General features: G+C 42.9%; 2 protein-coding genes across 4 annotated transcripts in view; both read left to right on the top strand.

The window, feature by feature from the left end:
• The window catches only part of WFDC10B (WAP four-disulfide core domain 10B), a 62,037-nt gene extending 58,570 nt beyond the window's left edge, over positions 1–3,467 (top strand). The window contains exons 1-2 of one of the 2 annotated variants that reach the window (XM_025932619.2): positions 1,842–2,260; positions 3,173–3,467. In XM_025932619.2, the coding sequence (XP_025788404.1) occupies positions 2,170–2,260; positions 3,173–3,306 (225 nt within the window). In that variant the 5' untranslated portion in view covers positions 1,842–2,169 and the 3' untranslated portion in view covers positions 3,307–3,467. Of the gene's footprint in view, positions 1–1,841; positions 2,261–3,172 lie in introns of those variants that run through there. The other variant, XR_015249493.1, reaches the window with a different exon arrangement.
• A 13,371-nt stretch (positions 3,468–16,838) lies between these two features.
• Positions 16,839–20,531, top strand: WFDC11 (WAP four-disulfide core domain 11). 2 transcript variants are annotated; one of them, XM_086702334.1, is made up of 3 exons: positions 16,839–17,357; positions 18,318–18,460; positions 18,964–20,531. In XM_086702334.1, exons 1-3 carry the CDS (start codon positions 17,132–17,134, stop codon positions 18,991–18,993), a joined length of 399 nt encoding a protein of 132 aa, XP_086558460.1. In that variant the 5' UTR covers positions 16,839–17,131; the 3' UTR covers positions 18,994–20,531. The 2 variants fall into 2 exon arrangements, with proteins under 2 accessions (XP_086558460.1, XP_086558459.1); XM_086702333.1 differs by having other exon boundaries at positions 18,318–20,531.
• Positions 20,532–20,955: the final 424 nt, after the last annotated feature.

The raw sequence follows: 20,955 nt of genomic DNA, 5'->3' as shown, positions 1-20,955 counted from the left end.
TTCCATTGCATCACCATTTTAACACCCTAGATCTTCCAATCCACACATATGGGATGTCTTTTAATTTATTTAGGTCTTCCTTAATCTCTTTCAGCAATGTTTTTGGTGCACAAGTTTTTCACCTTCATGGTTACATTTATTCCTAGATATTTTATCTTTTTGTATCTTATTATAAATTGAATTGTTTTCTTAATTTTGCTTTTGGATTGCTAACTGTTGATGTATAGAAACACAGTTGATTTTTGTGTGTTATTTTTATGCTTTGCAACTTTGGTGAATTTGTTTATTAGCTCTACTAATTTTTTGTGTGGATTCTTGGGGAATTTCTCTACATGGGATCATGTCAGTTGCAAAAAGACAGAATTTTATTTCTTTCTTTCCAATTTAGATGGCTTTTTCTTGCTTAATTGCTTTGGCTAAAACTTCCAGTGCAATGTCGATCAGCAATAATGACAGTTGCATTTTTGTCTTATTCCTGATCTTGGGCAGAAAGCTTTCACTCTTTCACCACTGAATATGATGATAGTGGTGTATTTTTCATAGATACCTTTAATCATGTTGAGGAAGTTCTTTCTGTTGCTAGTTTCATGAACGTGGTGCATTTGTAAAATGTCTCTTCTCTTTCAGTTGAGAGTATCATGTAATTTTCCCTTCTTTATATTAATGCGGTTGATTATATATCACTGAAACTATAGATGAAAGTTTCATAGTTTTTAAAAATAAGCTCTATCTGTGTACTGAAGGAGACTGTATTTGGAGTTTAGAATATCAAAACAAGGTTCAAATCTTCACTGCTATCCAGCTTCTTCCCAGCTTCCTAGCCTATTGGGAACCCAGTGTCCACAGGTTTCCCCTTTTTCTCCTCTTAGGGGAAAGTCAACTTCTTCATTTCTGAGAGCATTTAATATTTCTCCACAATATTTACACTCAATAACCACCTTCTCCTGGAGAACCTGCCCTGGGCTCTTGGCTGACAGATCTCCTCTTCTGTCTGAGCTCTAAGATACTTACTGTGTGCTCCTATTCTTCCCATGCTCTCTTCTAGTCTCTCTGTATATAACATTTTTTATTATATTAATTGCTTATATAATTAATATATATTAATAAATATGGAAAATGTGTGTTAATATATATTTTAAGCTTTATTAAGATATAATTGATCTATTTCAAAATTTTTGCAAGCTGGAAAAAATACATGTGTGTAATATATGAAATTATATGTGTAATATATTGTTTTCCAGCCTTATTAAGATATAATTGATATAACATTGTGTAAGTTTAAGGTGTACAATGTGTGGATTTGATATGCTTATATATTGTAAAATGATCTACCACTCCATCACATCACTTACTTATCATTTCTTATTTGTAGTGAGAACACATAAGATCTACTCTCTTAGCAACTTTCAACTAGGTAATATGGTCTTGTTATCTATGATCACTATGCTGTATGTTAGATCCCCAGATCTATTCATCTTATAACTAGAAGTTTATACCCTTTGCCAACATTTACCCATTCTCCAGTCTCCAGCCAATCATTCTACTCTCTGTTTCTAACAGTTCAGCATTTTTAGATTCCATATAGAGGTGTTATCATACAATATTTATCTTTTTCTGTCTGACATTTTACTTAACACAATGCCTCAAGTTTTATCCACGTTGTCAAAAATGGCAGGATTTCCTTCCTTCTCAGGGCTAAATAATGTATATATATTATATATAACATATTGTATATTATATAAATATATAATATATAATAATATATATTTATATATAATATAATATATTATATATATATATATATATATATATATATATATATATATACCACATCTTCTTCATCTATTCAACCATTGATGGACTGAGGTTGTTTTTATATCTTCCTGCAAAAATAATGTTTTCTTCTTTTCTGTAAATTATTTTATAATTAGAATATAGAAATATTATTTCTTTCAGGGAAAAAAATTTTGTGTGCAAAAGAGGGGTTTAGACGTGTGAAAGGAGAGTGGTCTGCAGAAGCCCTAGTGCCACAGAGAAAAGGCCATGGTAAAGGCAGGCAAAGGGGAGGAAATGTCTTTGGCCAGTGGAAGCAGGAAGGGCCCAGGATAACCACCCAGCTCTCCAGGGAAGCCTGTGCCAGACTGGGAGCTCTCCTCTCTGGCCAGAGTCATGCCAACCCAGGCTCTCCTGCCCATGCTTCTCCTCTCTGTGCTGCTGCTACAGGCCCAGGGAGGGCACCGTAAACTGAACGGGATGCAGGGTAGGTGATGGACTAAGGGGGTGGGGAGGGAAGGGGGCAAGAGGTGCTGTGTCGCTTCTGGGGAGGACCTGGAAACTGGAACTTTTCAGCGCATCCTGCTCTGACTACAGCACTATGAAGACTCTGGGTCGTCCAAAGTCATGGCCCTCTGGCCCCTTTACCCCGCACTGGGAACAATAATGGGGGATAAAGGGGGGAACCTATGTCTTTTGACTCTCCATTCCAAGTACCAGGACACAAATGGTACATAGTGTGGTGAAAGGTACATCAGGGCTGAAAATCACTTGGGGACACCCAACCACTATTCTTGGATTTCTGCACGTATGTGATCTCTAAAGATCCGGAGATATTGATGGGAGTGGGTACAGAATGAAAGGGCCCTGGGAAAATAAGCTTTGGGGTGTCCAGGGTCAAGTCGAAGTTCTCATCAGAGGACCAGGATGGTGGCAGCAGAAGGGAAATAGTGCAAGTGGTATTTTCTGGGAAGGGGCAGGGGTCCTGGACACAGTGACAGGTCATCTTCCTCTCTGGACCCTGCAAATCCTGGGGAGTGAGAGGGTCTGCGGATGTCTCAGACTTTGCTGAATTCTCAGAGTGTAGATTCTATGGGGGTGACTTCACCAAGACCATGACTAACATGGGAGACAGGTTCCTGTCTGCAGAGAAAGGAGAGGGCCCAGAGAGGCCAGGCATTGAGATCTGTTGGGGCAGAAGGTGTGTGGGTGGGGGCATATAGGATTTAAGATACTACAATCATCAGGTTTGGGTAAAGGGAAGAAATTGTGTTCCCTGAAAAGTTCAAGAGCATCATGAGCAGGACTTGGGTTTTAGGGTTTTTGGGAGAGGATTTAAGCTTGAGAGGAGTGCTCTTGAGGGATCTGGTTCCACTGACTCTGATTCTGCTCTTTTTAGGTCTAAAGGCCTGTGAGAAGAAGCCCAGCGTGTATCTTTGCAGCAATCACTGTTCATATTTTCTAAAGTGTCCAAAACCAAATACTGTATGTTGTTCAACCTTCTGTGGGAACGTTTGCATGAGCCTCCAGTGAGGGGGTGAGGGCGCTGGACTTTGCATTCTGCTCCCCCAAACTTCTATACAGATCAAAGCACAAGGACCTCAGATCCTGGGCACCAGGATGTCAACGGGAGTACACCTTTACCCTGTCTGAACTGTTTGTTCCTGTCAAATAAACCAGAACAAATGTCCACAGACCTGCCTATCTTACTCCCAGGGCTTATAGTCATTGAGGACCCAGTGCAGACCCCAGAGCGCTCCCTTCTCTGGGTCCAGGGCTCTGATCTCTCCCCCCTTGTGATGTTTCTTTATTTTCTCTCCCATTGGCCCCTGCTCCCCCACCAGGGCCCCGAGGCCCAGCCTCATTGTTGATCTGCTCATTGAACCAGTGACACCAGGGAAGAAACTGCTCATGTGTGGTACCTTCCAATGCTAACCAGAACACTCCTCAGCCTGGAGTCAGAAGGGCCAAGTTAAACATGAGGTGGGGTGGGGCTACACTCTGGGGCACAAAGTAGGAGGTCCCCAAGGAGGCTTCTTCTTAAATTTAATCCACCTCCATCCTGTTCTACCCATTCTCCTTGTGAGGTTCAGATTACCATATGTTTACAATATAGAAAACCAATCGCAGGGAGTTAAGTGACATGCTTGAGGCCAAAAGACAGTGAGAGGTCATGTTGTGGCTAGAGGAGGATGTTCGTCTGGACTCCCTGTTTGCTCACTGCTCCTCCATTATTGTGAGCACATGGGTGTGGAAGTGAGTGCCTACACTATTGTCTCCCACCCCATCCTCCATCAATATGGCCTCTTTTGTGATGGGGCACGGAATGGAGTCCCAGGACCTGAGACTCCAGTGTCTTCCATCAAATGAATGGTCCCCACCTTTCCCTAATCCTCCTCCTTATGGTCTCATTCTCTCTCTCTTTTAACCCAGAAAGAAGCCAGGTGGTGGGGAACAGGTGGTTCACGGTGATGCTACTAAGGATTAATTGGCCACTAAGGAGTCAGTATGAGTGTTGCCCATGGTCTCATGGTGAATCAGTGGAATTCTGTGCAAGCAGAGCTCCTCTGAGGTTGTTCTGGGACTAAATCCAGGGACTAGGTCACATGTGCCCAAAGGGGACTTGGAGTCAAGTGTGAAGAACTCAGGCAGGTAGGCAGGGCTTGCTGGAGGCAGATGTGCAGTGTTAAACTCCAGGGCAGTGCTTCCTGTGGGCATCAGTGAGGATTCCCCACAGAAGAAACCAGCATTCCTCAGGCCAGAGTCTATGGCCCACCTCAGAAGCATCCCAGGGCTCCTGGTATTGGAGGAGCTTCTCCACCTATCCTGGGAGCTGGGACTAGGAGACTGTAGGAAAGAGATCATTATCCATTAGCAGCACAGACATCATCAGATGTAGGTGGATGGTAAGGGCATGCCCTGCGGGAGATCTTAGCGGGTGCTTCCTCAGACAACCTGACTCTGCAAGCATCTTCCCAGTGCTTGGCCATGCCCCCGAACACCCTGGGAGAGACTATTAAGAGAGGCAAAGCTACCTGTCAGGGCCCACATAGAGAATGACCTCCACGTCCATGACCAGTGTTCCTTCCTATGTGGGTACACCATGCTGCCAGCTGACCTATTCCTTGCCACCAGTGTGAGCACCCCAGACCATGAATTCTACTGGAAGGATCTGGTTTTCTCCATTGTGATAACTCGTGTCTTGGCCTGTTCCCCAGAGCTCTCTGGACACTCCACATTGCCTCACTGCACCGAGAGGCCATGCCTAGACTGCTTTGGCTAGGAGGAGTGCTTGCCTGGCCAGCACTGCAAGTTCTGTGGTATGGGACAACTGTGTGCCCCTGTGGTAGATCAAGCGGAGGAGTGGGGACCCCTGCAAGACCCTGAATCTCATGGAGGCAGAGGAGGAAGCGAATGTAAATTGTGCCATGGCTTGGGTCTCCAGAAAGCCAAGTCCCAGCTGAGGAGAATCGTTGATCAGGCTGGTCTGTCTGTGAGAAACAATGGCCTTGCAGTTGCCCTGGCTTCTGCACCGTTCTCTTCTCATGCCCCAGACATGCTTTAGCAAATTTTTTCTTCGCAAGTTCTCATCACGGTAATTAGAAGTAGCTTTCTCATATGCATGGACTCAGCCACATGCCTTCACTATCTTAGTCAGGACTAAGTCATCTCCTTGGCCCTGTGACATGATAGAGGTTGAAGAGACTGATTACTTGATATCCCACAGGACATCATGCTGGTCTCTCAGGTCACTTACATTGTGCTAACTGACCATGGGGAAATAGTAGGTATCCTACATGCTTTATCACGTGCATGCCAGAGGATAAGACTTTCTATCTGGTGTATTTTCAGAGATCCACTGGTCTAGGTCATATGGAGACATTCTCTTGAGACAGGAGACAACTTCCTGCACCTTGTATTGTTCACCATGAAGCAAGAGAAAATGCATGGTGGGCCTCTGGGTTTTGGAGATGACAAATGTCACTTTTGGGCATTCTCTATTTCCTTGGGAAATATAAGGCTGCTAGTTTTTTTTAATTTTTTTATTTTTTCAGAGTTTCTTTCTTTCTTTCTTTCTTTCTTTCTTTCTTTCTTTCTTTATTTTTAACGTTTTATTTTTGAGACAGGGAGAGACAGAGCATGCACAGGGGAGGGTCAGAGAGAGGGAGACACAGAATCTGAAACAGGCTCCAGGCTCTGAGCTGCCAGCACAGAGCCCGATGCGGGGCTCGAACTCACGGACCGCGAGATCATGACCTGAGCTGAAGTCGGCCGCTTAACCAACTGAGCCACCCAGGCACCCCCAGAGTTTTTTTCTTTTTTAAGTCCAAGTTAGTCAACATATAGTATAATAATAATTTCAAGAATAGAACTTAGTGATTCATCACTTACATATAACACCCAGTGCTCATCCCAACCAATGCCTCCTTAATGCCCATTGCCCGTTTAGCCCATCCCCTCACCCAACACCCCGCCAACAACCGTCAGTTTGTTCTCTGTATTTAAAAGTCTCTTATGGTTTGTCTCCCTCTCTGTTTTTATCCTATTTTTGCTTCCCTTCCCCTGTGTTCATCTGTTTTGTTTCTGAAATTCCACATATGAGTGAAATCATGTGATACTGGTCTTTCTCTGACTGACTTATTTTGCTTCGCATAATACACTCTAGTTCTATCCACATTGTTGCAAATGGCAAGATTTCATTCTTTTTGAGGGGCGAGAAATATTCCATTTATATGTACGTTACATCTTCTTTATCCATTCACCAGTAGGTGGACATTTGGGCTCTTTCCATACTTTGGCTGTTGTCGATAGTGCTGCTATAAACATTGGGGTCCATGTGCCCCTTCGAAACAGCATTTTTGTATCCTTTGGATAAATACCTAGTAGTTCAATTGCTGCGTCATGGGATAATTCTATTTTTAATTTTTTGAGGAACCTCCATACTGTTTTCCAGAGTGGCCGCACCAGTTTGCATTCCCACCAACAGTGCAAGAGGATTCCCCTTTCTCCACATCCTTGCCAACATCTGTTGTTGCCTGAGTTGTTAATGTTTGCCATTCTGACTGGTGTGAGGTGGTATCTCATTGTGGTTTTGATTTGTATTTCCCTGATGAAGAGTGATGTTGAGCATCTTTTTGTGTGTCCGTTAGCCATCTGGATGTCTTCTTTGAAAAAGTGTCTATTCGTGCCTTTTAAGGCTACTAGTTTTGAGTAAGACCCAGATTAAGAAAAGATTCTGCAGCATGACCAGGGTATGTTGAAAGTTGCCTGCCAGTTGGGTCTTAGCACCTAGCCTATGCATTTTACTAAATGTGTCTCTGGTGGATTAAGATGCTGGGTAGAACATTTGCATACTCAAGTAGGAGAATCACAGAACACATACTTGGAGTATTGAGGTCAAGCCTTGTCCTCTTCTGTTGACAAGTGCTTTCCATTTGAGAAGCATCTCTTTACTTGTTAGTGGACCCCAGTAAAAAAACCGAATGCCTGACCATGGGACATTGAGTCACTTTGAAACTGGAATTATCCATCACAAATTGGGAGCTATCTGACCTATGAAGTCTTAAAATGGGATGTGTATAGAGGCAGTCCATTGTCAAATAGAAATGGTATAAATGAGACTGGGCTTGATCAGATAATTTCTTCTGGAAATGAGCAACCTATGTAATCAGGTATTTGGGCTCCAAAGACCCACTGATATCTCCTCTTGCTTCATTCTTGCCTGCTGCCACTAAGTCTCCGACAGGGGCTCCCCTTTCCACACGTGCATTCCCTAAGAAGTGGTGTCTTTTAATATCTGCCTATTTGGGTCCCTTGGGTCCCTTCCTTATGGTTTCTTAGGAACCAGAGAGACCTGATCTACCAGGTATCAGCCTTGTGTTCTATGCTAAGCCCCCCTGCTCATATCTCATTTCCATACAATCTGTGTATGTCTTTGCCATTAACCTAAAATATAAAACTGTCAGTTATTTTTACCAGCAAGAATAGGTTAACTTGGGAATAGCAGAGAATTGCAAATCAGGGCTAACAAGCTTCAACAGAAGAATAGGCAAGTCCAGAGAAGAAAGGAGAGGAAGGTTCTTTTATAGAGGAAAGTGGGAATTAACAGGGAGTTCCAACTAGAATGGCTTTTCATTGGTTGTGATAGTCTCTTATTGGGTGGGCTATTGCCAGGGGAGGAGGAACACCTTTCATCTTGCTGTGACAACAAAGCTAAGGTACTATCCACTTTCTGGGAACATTTCCTGTTGGGTCAGCAATTGATAACAAGTAGTGTGGTAGGAGCACTCCCCCTGGTGGCCTCCCAACTCCATTTCAGTGAGGTTTTCCTTTATTAATTTTCACATTGCATCTATGTGGATGCCAACACTACTAATCCAAATCTGCTGGATATGAGTGTTTTATTTCTCTGCTCACAGATTCTTTGAAATTTGTAGCTTTCTCTATTTCCTCATTAGGCTGTGGCTATGGGTTATAGATTGATTTATTTGCTTTCCTTGTTGAACTGTATTTTTCGTTTTGTTTTGTGTTGTTTTAGGAAAAAGATCTTATAACACCTGATGGGATGAACTCTATTCTTCCCATTCTTACATGTGAGTAAATGACGTTTCAGAGAAATGAGACGACTTACCTAAAGTCTTTCAGTCAGCAAGTGGTGGAGGTGAGTTTCAAATCTGATGAACCTAAGGTCTGTGAGTATGACACTATACAACTGTGCCCTTCCAATCAATAATACATTGGCTCCTCTGAATGACATTCTGGATCATCTATGGTTCAGGATCAGGATGAGGGAAAATGGGTTGACCCATATTCTGTTGGTGCAAGTATAACCCAAACATTATGAAGGGAGAATTGGCAACATTTATGCACAGATTAAATTGTGTGTATTTTCATTTCTTCTCACATTGGCTTTCCCAAGGAATAAAGAAATGCTCAAGGATTTAGTTATAAGAACGTAACTAAAAATAGTGAAATGATTGCTTACAAGAGGGAAAAACTGGAACAACCAAGATGTCAATAACTGGTGATTAATTGGCAGACCAATCTCTTAATCAATGAAGTTGTAGAAAATATTTAAGACTATGGGAAAATATTCATTATAAGTGTTAAATTTTAAAATAGTCACAGGATTTTCCACTATAATTTTTCTACTTTTATTGTGATAAAATACACATAAATCTAACCATTTTTCTTTTTTTAATTTTCTCTTTTATTTTTTTTAAATTTATATCCAAATTAGCATATAGGGCAACAATGATTTCAGGAGTAGATTCCTTAGTGCCCCTTACCCATTTAGCCCATCCCCCTCCCACAACCCATCCAGTAACCCTCTGTTTGTTATCCATATTTAAGAGTCTGTTATGTTTGTCCCCCTCACTGTTTTTATATTATTTTTACTTCCCTTCCCTTGTGTTCATCTGTTCTGTGTCTTAACGCCCTCATATGAGTGAAGTCATATGATACTTGTCTTTCTCTAATTTCAGTTAGCATAATACCCTCCAGTTCCATCTATGTAGTTGCAAATGGCAAGATTTCATTCTTTTTGATTGGCGAGTAATACTCCATCGTATACATATACCACATCTTCTTTATCCATTCATCAGTTGATGGACATTTTGGCTCTTTCCATACTTTGGCTATTGTTGATAGCGCTGCTATAAACATTGGGGTGCATGCGCCCCTTTGAAAGAGCACACCTGTATCCCTTGGATAAATACCTAGTAGTGCTATTGCTGGGTTGTAGGGTAGTTATATTTTTAACTTTTTGAGGAACCTCCATACTATTTTCCAGAGTGGCTGCACCAGCTTGCATTCCCACCAACAATGCAAAAGAGATCCTCTTTCTCTGCATCCTCGCCAACATCTGTTGTCGCCTGGGTTGTTAATGTTAGCCATTCTGACAGGTGTAAGGTAGTATCTCATTGTGGTTTTGATTTGTATTTCCCTGGTGAGGAATGAAGTTGAGCATTTTTTCATGTGTCGGTTGGCCATCTGGATGTCTTCTTTGGAGAAGTGTCTATTCATGTCTTTTGCCCATTTTTTCACTGGATTATTTGTTTTTTGGGTGTTGAGTTTGAGAAGTTCTTTAAAGATTTTGGATACTAACCCTTTATCTGATATGTCGTTTGCAAATATTTTTTCCCATTCCGTTGGTTGCCTTTTAGTTTTGCTGCTTGTTTCCTTTGTTGTGCAGAAGTTTTTTATTTTGATGAGGTCTCAGTAGTTCATTTTTGCTTTTGTTTCCCTTGCCTCTGGAGATGTGTTGAGTAAGATGTTGCTGCAGCCAAGATCAAAGGGGTTTTTCCCTGCTTTCTCCTCGAGGATTTTGATGGATTCCTGTCTTACATTTAGGTCTTTCATCCATTTTGAATTTATTTTTGTGTATGCTGTAAGAAAAGTGGTCCAGGTTGTTTTTCTGCATGTTGCTGCCCAGTTTTCCCAGCACCACTTGCTGAAGAGACTGTCTTTATTCCATTGGATATTCTTTCCTGCTTTGTCAAAGATTAAGTTGGCCATATGTTTGTGGGTCCATTTCTGGGTTCTCTATTCTGTTCCATTGATCTGAGTGTCTGTTTTTGTGCCAGTACCATATTGTCTTGATGATTACAGCTTTGTTTTTTTTTTTTTTTTAATTTTTTTTTCAACATTTATTTATTTTTGGGACAGAGAGAGACAGAGCATGAACGGGGGAGGGGCAGAGAGAGAGGGAGACACAGAATCAGAAACAGGCTCCAGGCTCCAAGCCATCAGCCCAGAGCCTCCTGACGCGGGGCTCGAACTCACGGACCGCGAGATCGTGACCTGGCTGAAGTCAGGCGCTTAACCAACTGCGCCACCCAGGCGCCCCGATGATTACAGCTTTGTAATACAGCTTGAAGTCTGGGATTGTGATGCCTCCTGCTTTGGTTTTCTTTTTCAAGATTGCTTTGGCTATTCGGGGTCTTTTCTGGTTCCATACAAATTTTAGGATTGTTTGTTCCAGCCCTGTGAAGAATGCTGGTGTTATTTTGAAAGGTATTGCATTGAATATGTAGATTGCTATGGTTAATATTGACATTTTAACAATATTTGTTCTTCCTATTCAGGAGCATGGAATCTTTTTCCATTTTTTTGTGTCTTCTTCAATTTCTTTCATAAGCTTTCTATAGTTTTCAGTGTAGAAAAAATTAAAGAAAAATATTTTTAATAGAAATTGAAAATAAAAATAAATTTTTTTCCCTTTCTGTATTCAAGAAAAAGAAATGAAACGACAAAGGGGGAAAAAAAAGAAAAGTGAATAGATGGACCTGCGAGCAGACTGAAATACGATTGAAATTACTTCGTTTTCCCCTAGAAGTCAAACTATGAAGCACTTTATTGTCTGTAAACTAAGCAGGTGGAGAGATTTGTGTTCCTGAAGAGCGAGGTTGGCCCACTGGGTGGGGCTTAGTGTAATGGCTCCGTTCTCCACTAGATGGCGCTGCTCAGCTTACTGGTGTGAATTGTTGTGGCGCCTGTAGGTGTGTACACGCATGCGCGGGAGCAGTGAAAATGGCGTCACCCAGCTACCCGGTCTCTAGTGTTGTAACTCTGTTCTGCCGGACCCCCAATTGCGCACTGGTCCTTTGTCTCCAGCTTCCATCCACTCCCCGCTTTTACACAGTCCTGACCAAGTCCCAGGCAGCACCTCTCTCCTGAGTTTTCTCTCAGATGTGGCCGTGTTTCCCGACCCCTTACTTCTGAAGGGCTGCGGCTTTGACCCATCCTGCCCCTCTGCGAAAGGGTCTCACCGAGCAGTGGCCGGGTGCCAGCGGCACCCAGGAACGTTGGCGGGACCGTGCTGCTGCGGAAGCCCAGAGACCCGGCCGGGTGCCAGCCCGCCCCAGAAAGAGTTCACGCGGTTGTGTAGCAGCAGCGCTTCAGGGATTATGGAAAATCACAACACGCATTTGGCACCAGGCTTCACCCCCAGCGACCTTATTCCAGCACCAGCGAATGTGGTTGTTCACCTGGGTCCACTGGGGCACACAGCCTCTACCAGATGTCCTCCAGAGAGGGAAATCGCCTCTCCCCTGTGGCCCGAAGACCCCCGGACTTCGCTCTGCTCCTGGGGATTCACCCTTCTCACCAGAGCACCGCCAGGTATCGAGCTGCAGAGTTTCAGACTCTGCGTTCCCCGTTTATAGTCTTAATGGAATTTAAACCCTCTCCTTTCTCTTTTCTTCCTTTTTAGTTCAGTCCCTGCAGCTGTTTCCACTTTTCCACTTTCTCTCCAGCTGCTTTTGGGGGGGGGGTGCTTTCCCACATTCTACCCCCCCCATCTCCGTCCTCTCTCCACAAGCAAAAAACAGCTCCCTGCCCTCAGCGGCTTCTCTCTCCCCCAGTTCATCTCTCTGCACCACGTGTCTGCTGAGTTCTGTGGTTCATGTTGTGCAGATTGTTGTGTTAATCCTCAATTCAGTTTTCTAGGTGTGCAGAAAGGTTTAGTGTTGATCTGGTTGTATCTCATGGATGCGAGACACACAACCTTCCATGGTGTTCCCAGGTTTTTTACATATGGCTTTAATTATGTTGAGGTGGTGTTCTACTCCTAGTTTGTTTTTATTATGAAAGGCTGTTGAGATTTGTTGAGTGATTTTTCTGCATCAATTGAGATGATCGTGTGTTTTTTTTTTCCCTTCCATTCTTTTAATGTGGTATATTATGTCAATCATTTTTCATATATTAAAGTATTCTTGCATTTCAGGAATAAATTTAACTTGATCGTGAGTGATGTATAATCCTTTTAGTACACTGCTCAATTCAGTTTGATATTATTTTGTTGAGGTCCAGAACTTCTCTTTGGTGGAGGTTTTTGCTGAGATTTTTGATTCAGTTTTTCAGATTAGTTATAGGTAAGGGACCTGGGTGGCTCAGTCGGTTGAGCATCTGACTTCGGCTCAGGTCATGATCTTGAGGTTCGTGAATTTGAGCCCTGTGTTGGGCTCCGTGCTGCCAGCTCAGAGCCTGGAGCCTGCTTTGGATTCTGTGTCTCCCTCTCTCTCTGCCCCTCCCCCACTCGTGCTCAGTCTCTTTGTCTCTCTCTCAAGAGAAACTGGGGACTTGACCATCTGGCATACATGGCTCTAGACTCACTTCCTTTTAAATCCTGTACCTGGCACTTCCTAGCTGTGTGGCCTTGGGCAAGTTGCTTAACTCTTCTGTGCCTCAGTTTCTGTATCTGTAAAATAAGAATAATAGTAGTACTAAACTCATAGTGTCATTGAAAGTATGTATTAATTAATACATGTTACATATCTGACACATAGTAAATTTGCTCTTAAACTGAATGATTCTCAACACTTCATTGGGCGAGTGTTTCATTTGTTTATTTAACAAACAAACATAGACTCTATGCCAGACTTTGGCTCTAAGTGCTTAACACAATCACTCCTGGAGCCTTCACAACAACCTTATTGGTTGGAAAGTGCTATTATTATCCCCATTAGCAAATGAGGAAATTAGGGTGCAGAGAAGATTAGTGACTTGCCCAAGTAAGTGGAAGCTAGGATTTGGATCCAGATAAAGTGTGTGTGTGTGTGTGTGTGTGTGTGTGTGTGTGTGTACAAATGTATGTATTTATGAGAGTGGGCGCAAGTGAGTGAGAGAGAGAGAGAGAGAGAGGGAAGCGGAGCTCACCCAAAGAGGGGCTTAAGTCTGTGTTTTAAATTTTTATGTTATGTGGACTTTTGCAAGCTCTCTTGGCAGACCTCTCTCTTCTCATCAGCACAAAAGTCACAAGACACTGGTGATAAAGTAATGTAGGCTGATCCTAGCAATGGAGAAATTAATATCAAAGACGAATGGGGCTTTACAAAAATCTTCACATAGATGCTACAGAAAATTAGCTATATAGATCCTCTCCCACCTCCACAATCACCCAGCCTTCCAGAAATGTGTGTGTTGGTGGAGTGCAGGAGGCTCCTGCAATTCCACAGTGATCTGCTTCTGTCTATGCTACCTGCAGCAAAAAGAAAGGGAAAAAGAAAGTACCACTTGAATAGGAATTCAGTCATAATGTTCTAAATGTACCCAACTTATGGCTTGGGGCAGAACTCCCAGATCTGTCACAGCCAGAACGATAATTACATTCTGAGTGTTTGAAATCTATTCTGCTCATCGTCTGCCCTGTGCAGGGGCTCTGGCATCCCCAGAGACCAGGAGGAAGAGCCACCAGTCAAATAGCTACCAGCTTCCAACTCGAACATCTTCAGAGGTAGGTAGAGGTCAGAGTCTTGGGGCTAGAATTGGGAACTTGCAAACACTTTTGTTTGTGGTTTGGTTGGATGAGTTCCCTGTCTAAATCATGCCTCCAGATCACGCCAACCCTATGCCTACATGGAAGAAATTATTGTCCTTTTTGTTCAAATGGAGAAACTAAGAGAGAGAAAGATGACGTGGATAGACACTGTGTCCCTTCATGCATGATACCCTGACAAGGATACTATGTATTGATTACGTAATATTCCCACTGAGCATGTATAACCTGAGTCTAATCATAAGAAATTTCAGACAAAGCCCCAAATGAGGAATGTTCAACTAAAAGAAAAGTTTGGCTCTGCTATTCAAAAATTTCAATGTTGTATAAGACAAAGGACATTACTGGGTGAATTTGTAAAATGGAATACTGATAGCAGCTTAGATAAGTGTATAAAAGTATATTTTGTCAAAGTTAAATTTAATGAAATTGATAATTGTGCTATGATCACTCACCAGAACTAATTCCAAAAAGGTCAAATAGTTAAAAAAAAAAAAAGACCACAATAAAGTCAACGAGGTCAATGTTTACTCTTCTGGAGAAGAAAAGAGAGTCTGAGCTTAATAATCAAAATAGCGGCCATTTATTTTGTGCATTCCATGTGCCAGACCCTATGCGTGGTACTTTCTACACTCAACATTTGCAATGTGGATTATAATATCACCTCCATGTTACAGGTAGGGAAACTGAGGCTCTGAGAAGTTAGGTGGTAGGCCAATTTCAAAATTTCAATTAAGCTCAATGCGTTGGGGTCAGGTTTCAAGCCCAGGTCTCTCTGATTCCAATGCGCATGTTTTGTTCTCTGTCTTATATGATATTGACAGTCTTCAGTGTGGTAACGAGTGGGGGGGAATTTCCCTTTTATGGTGAGACAAGATGAGCATCCTATTTGCAGAATAAACCAATTTTAATGGAGAAGAAAACTGGCAACAACTATGTAGGGTTCGTAATAGGCAGTACCCTTTACTCAGGACTTCTGGAGCTAGACATTTGTGCTCTGAAGCTAATACTGGATTTAACTGAATTTCAGTTGCAATATTCCTACTGACACTTTTTCCTAATGAAGAGAAATTTTCAGATATTACAAATTTTCAGATACCTTATGATCAATGGGGAAGTATGAATGCTATATGTAACTAGAATATTGGGAAAATATTCACAGAGAGTGTTATTGATAGTATGGTGAAAAGCTTGTCCTTTGTCTCATTTAAATTTATTTATAAAAGCTACTTTTTTTCCCTACCTCCCTGTGAGACCTTGGGTGTAGAACTTGACTTTTCTAGACTTTAGAATATACAAAAAGAGTCTGAGCCCATGCAATAGTCAAAATACTAAAATTGAATTGAAATTGTGGCTTCCCCCACACCAAGAAACCTGCAACTGGGGAAGAGAGTGGACAGTTTCCTCTTCTCCTGCAGCTGGCTAAGTGCCATTTTGGAGGTGGGAGGAGAGAGAGGAGGAGAGGGGGTCAGGATGGTTCTTTCTGGCAGGGAGGATTGTACCTTTGTGCTTTGTGCTTTCTGGGCTTAGTATTGCTTAAAGTTTACTCTATTGTGGGTGGTTTCAAGGATTCTTTGAGTTTTCCCCCTACCCCAACTGATGCAAGTTTCTCACCTGTGGTTCTCTTGATATGGCGGAATCTACCTCCTTTCTGATACCTTTCCCAGGCCCTAGGCATCTGGCTACTCACTTTCTACTTCTTTATGCTGAGGTCCCCTGGCCTTCCCAGGCAGCCCGCCTGACATGAAGCTAGTGCAAACCTACACTGGCTTTCTTCCATATGTTGCCTTATCAAATGCCATAGCACAAGCTGTAGTCTCTTGGTTGTGGCCATAGGTCATTTCAGCCAGTGTCCTACCCTTTGTTTCTCTGGTGTGACTCAGACACCTGCTACTATGTCTCCACAAAACCTTGGGGGTGCATAAAAAGCTCTATGGGAGGTATTCTTAAAGCCTTTCTGGTGACTTGGAATTAAAAGAGCACAGCAGTTGGGGCACCTGGGTGACTCCCTCAGTTAAGTGTCTGACTCTTGATTTCAGATCAGGTCATGATCTCATGGTTCTTGATTTTGAGCCCTGCATTGGGTTCTGTGCTGACAGTGCGAAGCCTGCTTAAGATTCTCTCTCTTTCCCTTTCTCTCTCTACCCCCTCATCTCTCTCTCTCAAGGTAAATAAACTTTAAAAAAGAAAATAAAAGAGCACAGCATTCTTTAAAAATGAGAGAGAAAAATGGCCAAAAAGTGGTTGGTGACTCTTAAAACTCTGACTTTTTTAAAGGTAGAAAATGACTAGGAATTTGACATATTTTTTTGCAGGTGATTTTTGAGCACATCTTCTTGAAAGTACAAGTTGATTGGTCTCACATGCTCACTTTAGGGTCTCTCTGAAGGTCTTGGCCAAAACTTTAATTTTAATACCAAGTTACACATTTTTTTTTTAATTTTTTTTTCAACGTTTATTTATTTTTGGGACAGAGAGAGACAGAGCATGAACGGGGGAGGGGCAGAGAGAGAGGAAGACACAGAATCGGAAACAGGCTCCAGGCTCTGAGCCATCAGCCCAGAGCCTGACGTGGGGCTCGAACTCATGGACCGCGAGATCGTGACCTGGCTGAAGTCGGACGCTTAACCGACTGTGCCACCCAGGCGCCCCCAAGTTACACATTTTTAAATAAAAAGTCAAGATATATAAATAAATAATATATACATATATCATATATATATGATATATATATATCATATATATATATATATCATATATATATAAAAAGTCAAGCCAGATAGCCTGATTTCAGCTTTATGTGCACATATAAAAGATAGAATAACATACACCAATATAGTGGGGTTAGTAGAAATATTTCATTGTCTTCTTTGTATTTTTTTGTTTTAAGAATTTTGTAAGCTGGATCTAAATTATCTTCTAATCAAGGGAAGACAGCACATTTTTAAAAACACATTTTCAAAATAATTTTTTTTTCTGCAAAAGGAAGGCACGAAGTGTGAGATGGAGAGAAACCTTTTAGCAAAGCCAGTGTTCAGCTTAGGTGTGTGCCTTTTGCCGAGTGGGTAGAGGCAAGGAGGAATGAATAGACAAAGAGTAAGGAAATTCTATGAGCACGTCTTCTTGCTTCACAACTCTGTTTATACTTCTTGGTCTCCAGCAGCAACTGGAAAGGGGAAAAACATCCTGACAGTGTATATTCAGACACATACGGTCAGCATCATGAAGCTCTGGACGCCTCAACTCATGACATTCCTCTGTATGGTGCTACTGTCTGTGCTGGGAGTGATAAAAGAAAAACACAGCTGTAGGTGACTAGGCTGGGCTGGGGAGTCAAAGGGGTGGGGGGTACTGTGCTTGTTCCTGGATAACTGAAGGGGTATTGTGTCTAGCACATCTGACTCAGGACTCAGGACCTTCCCTGGAACACCTAGTGGAGATTCAGAGACTTTCTTACGCACAGAGTCCAAGAAGTGTCCAGGTTGAGGTCCTTTGATGCTTCCTCTCCAACCTTGAAAGTGGCAATGGGTACCTGTCACCTTTTATGTACATTTCATATGTTATAAGGATATAATATTTTCCCATGTCAGGCTACCATAATTTTTTGTACTTCCAGAAGCTCTGTGTCTTCACTTGTGTGTACTTTACTGAGTCCCATATGGGGATTTCTTAATATATACACTTAGTTTCAGTGGCAGGATCTTTCTGAATATGAAAAGATAGAGAAGAGACATGAGATGTGGCCCTAGTGGGGCAAAGTTGGGGGCCATGTGACGAGAAAATGGAACCAGTCGAGGGTACCAAGAAAATTGAGTGAGAGAGAGAATTTGGTGAGAAGCTGTTCTTAAAGGTGGAGTCAGCAAGGGAGAGAAGAAAAAGAGAAAGAATCTGTTCCTTACTCTCCCTGGTCTGGCTTCCCACACTGGGAATTAAGTATGGTAATAAGGCTAGAGGCTACCTTGGGCCCCTCCTATTACAGAAATGTAGATTTTATAGGACGACACATGAACATGGGGGGTATGAGGAGTCCTGTCTCCAGGATGCTTGATGAGGGCCCAGAGGTCTGTGGGAGCAGAGAAGGCAGAGATCTGTGAAGACACAATGAGGAAGCTCAGCAGGGGGATTTTCTCATAAGGCAGATGGATAGTCAGGTGGGGCTTGGTGGGGCTTTGATTCTAGGAGGGGCTGTTAAGCTCATGAAGGACTTCTCTTCCCACCTTGGCTATGTAGCCCCTGTGAGCCTCTTCCCATCTCATCTCAATTACAGGGGCTGAAATGTTACTTGAGGAGTGCTGGGGACAGCCAAATGTCCTTGAATGCACCAAGAAGTGTTCTGGAACCTTTAAATGTATAAACAAAAATCACACATGCTGCTGGACCTATTGTGGAAACATCTGCTGGAAAAATAAAGTGAGTTGGGAGGTGTGTTTGGGCATGGATCTTCACTGATTCTCAGATGCTGTTATTCATAAACAGAAGACCGAAGCACCCTAAATTCTAGGCACAAAAATAGTGGAAGACAATGTACCCTAAACCTGGACAGCAGTTCACTGGCAAATAAACCAAGATACCAGGTTGGGGCATATTGTTCATTATATAATCAATGCCTATGTTGTTCTCATTATATTGCTCAATTGTTTGCTCTTTTCCTGATTTTTGTCCAAATTTCTAACCATTGCCTCTATAGTCAGACCTTTCTATGAGCCCTTTTGGCTCAGCCCGGCCCCAAATCTCTATGTTTCTCTGTTCAATGAACCAAACCCACCTCCCCACCTCAGAAGTCGACTTTTTCTTGTTACAAAAAGTACTCCTGTCCCAGGGTCTGCCATAGATGGGTAATATTAAGCTTGGGAATGAATGCTTGTTCCTCAGAGTTCCCTAACCTCTGAGTGTATAACCTTTCTGTCTTACAGGAAATCTTTGAAAGACATCTAAAACCCTAATCTCCCAGCTGGACACCAGTCTGTTCTCACTGAGGGCTGGGCAGGAGCAAATCCTTGACAAATAAACTCATTTATCAACAGTGGCTTTTAGCTTTTTCAACTCCATTTCACTACTTTTTTTTTTTAACTTTATTTTTTATTTTTTAAAATGTACATCCAAATTAGTTAGCATATAGTGAAGCAATGATTTCAGGAGTAGATTCCTTAATGCCCCTTACCCATTTAGCCCACCGCCCCAACAGATCTCAATGCCTGGCCTCCCTGGGCCCTCTCCATTGTCTGCAGCCAGGAAACTGTATCCCTTGTAAGTCATGGATTGGGTGAAGCTACCCCCCATAGAATCTACACTCTGAGAACTCAGCAAAGTCTGAGACATCCCGCAGACCCTCTCACTCCCCAGGATTTGTAGGGTCCAGAGAGGAAGATGACCTGTCACCTTCCCCCCTCTCTCCTGTGCCTGTCACTGTGTCCAGGACCCCTGCCCCTTCCCAGAAAATACCACTTGCGCTATTTCCCTTCCGCTGCCACCATCCCGGTCCCTCTGATGAGAACTTCGACTTGACTGTGTACACCCCAAAACTCTCTTTCCCAGGGCCCTTTCTTTCTGTACCCATTCCCATCAATATTACTGGATGTTTACAGGTCACAGAAGTACAGAAATCCAAGAATAGTTGTTTGGTTTCCCCAAGTGATTCTCAGCCCTGATGTACCTTTCACTACTGAGTGTACTGTTTAGTGTCTGGGTACTTGGGATGGAGAGTCAAAAGACATAGTTTCCCCCTCCACTCCCATCAGTGTTCCTGGTGCTACGTAAAGGGGCCAGAGGGCTATCGTTTGGGAAGACCCAGAATCTTCATAGTGCTGTGGTCAGAGTGATGAGGGACCATAAGGCAGGCTGAGGGCCAAGCACAAGCTAGCATTACCCCCCACCCCCAGGTGGGATATGAGATATTCCTCAGACACTCCTAACTGCACAAGTACAAAGGAAAGGACAGAAAACAAATGACTAACTGATAGAGATCACAGTCATACAGGACATGGGTCTCCATCAGTTTACAAATATCTTAGTAAACTAAAATTTAAATAAATTTAAAAAATTTAGCAAATTTATCAATAGCCTAGTCTCTAGAAACCTATAGACTCAGTTTCCTGGAGTCCCTAATATCACCCTCCCCTCCATAGTGATGTGGGGAAGGATTAAAGGCAAGAAGGAAATGGCAGGTAAAATTAAATTTCTTTATAACCTGCAGCCCATCGACAAGTACTTGAGGCAAATATAGAGTAGTACATTTCTCCAGGAACATTTGTCCTAGAAGGCCCTACCGCCTTAATGCTTTGCTAGAGGGAAAAACAACCTTAGCTTGACAATAGCTAGGCCTCCAGTAATCTGTGAGTCTTTAGCTTATGAAAGTCTCTTTGCAAACTTCCCTTTTGACTTTACCTCCCCCAAGTCCATGGTTCTACACAACCCCAGTGAAGCTCTTCCTGCCCACTGGTCCTGTTCCCGTGCTTTAATAAAATCACCTTTTTGCACCAAAGGCATCTTCAAGAATTCTTTCTTGGCTGTCGGCTCCAGACCCCACGAACCCCACCATCACCCCAAAACCTCATCAAGAGCAGAATGTGCTGAAAGGCTCCAATTCCCAGGTCTCCCTCAGAAGGGACACAGCCCCTCCTGGCTCCCTTCCCTCCCCACCCCCTTAGTCCATCACCTATTCTGCATCCTGTTCAGTTTACGGTGCCCTCCCTGGGCCTGTAGCAGCAGCACAGAGAGGAGAAGGATGGGCAGCAGAGCCTGGGTTGGCATGACTCTGGCCAGAAAGGAGAGCTCTCAGTCTGCCACAGGCTTCTCTGGAGAGCTGGGTGGTTATCCTGGGCCCTTCCTGCTTCCACTGGCTGCTCAAGGGGCCTTTTCCCCCATCCCCTATGCCTGTACCTGACCATGGCCTGTTCTCTGGGACT

The sequence above is a fragment of the Puma concolor genome, chromosome A3 (genome assembly GCF_028749965.1).
Source record: "Puma concolor isolate L17-30 chromosome A3, mPumCon1.1.hap2, whole genome shotgun sequence".
Classification (NCBI taxonomy): domain Eukaryota; kingdom Metazoa; phylum Chordata; class Mammalia; order Carnivora; family Felidae; genus Puma; species Puma concolor.
This window is presented reverse-complemented; position numbering and strand designations above follow the sequence as displayed.

What these genes read in the sequence shown, in the direction of transcription:
- WFDC11 (XM_086702333.1), top strand. Translation starts at nt 17,132, where the DNA reads ATGAATAGACAAAGAGTAAGGAAATTCTATGAGCACGTCTTCTTGCTT. An exon ending in GATAAAAGAAAAACACAGCT is followed by an intron (nt 17,358 to 18,317) that starts GTAGGTGACTAG and finishes TCTCAATTACAG; the next exon opens with GGGCTGAAATGTTACTTGAG.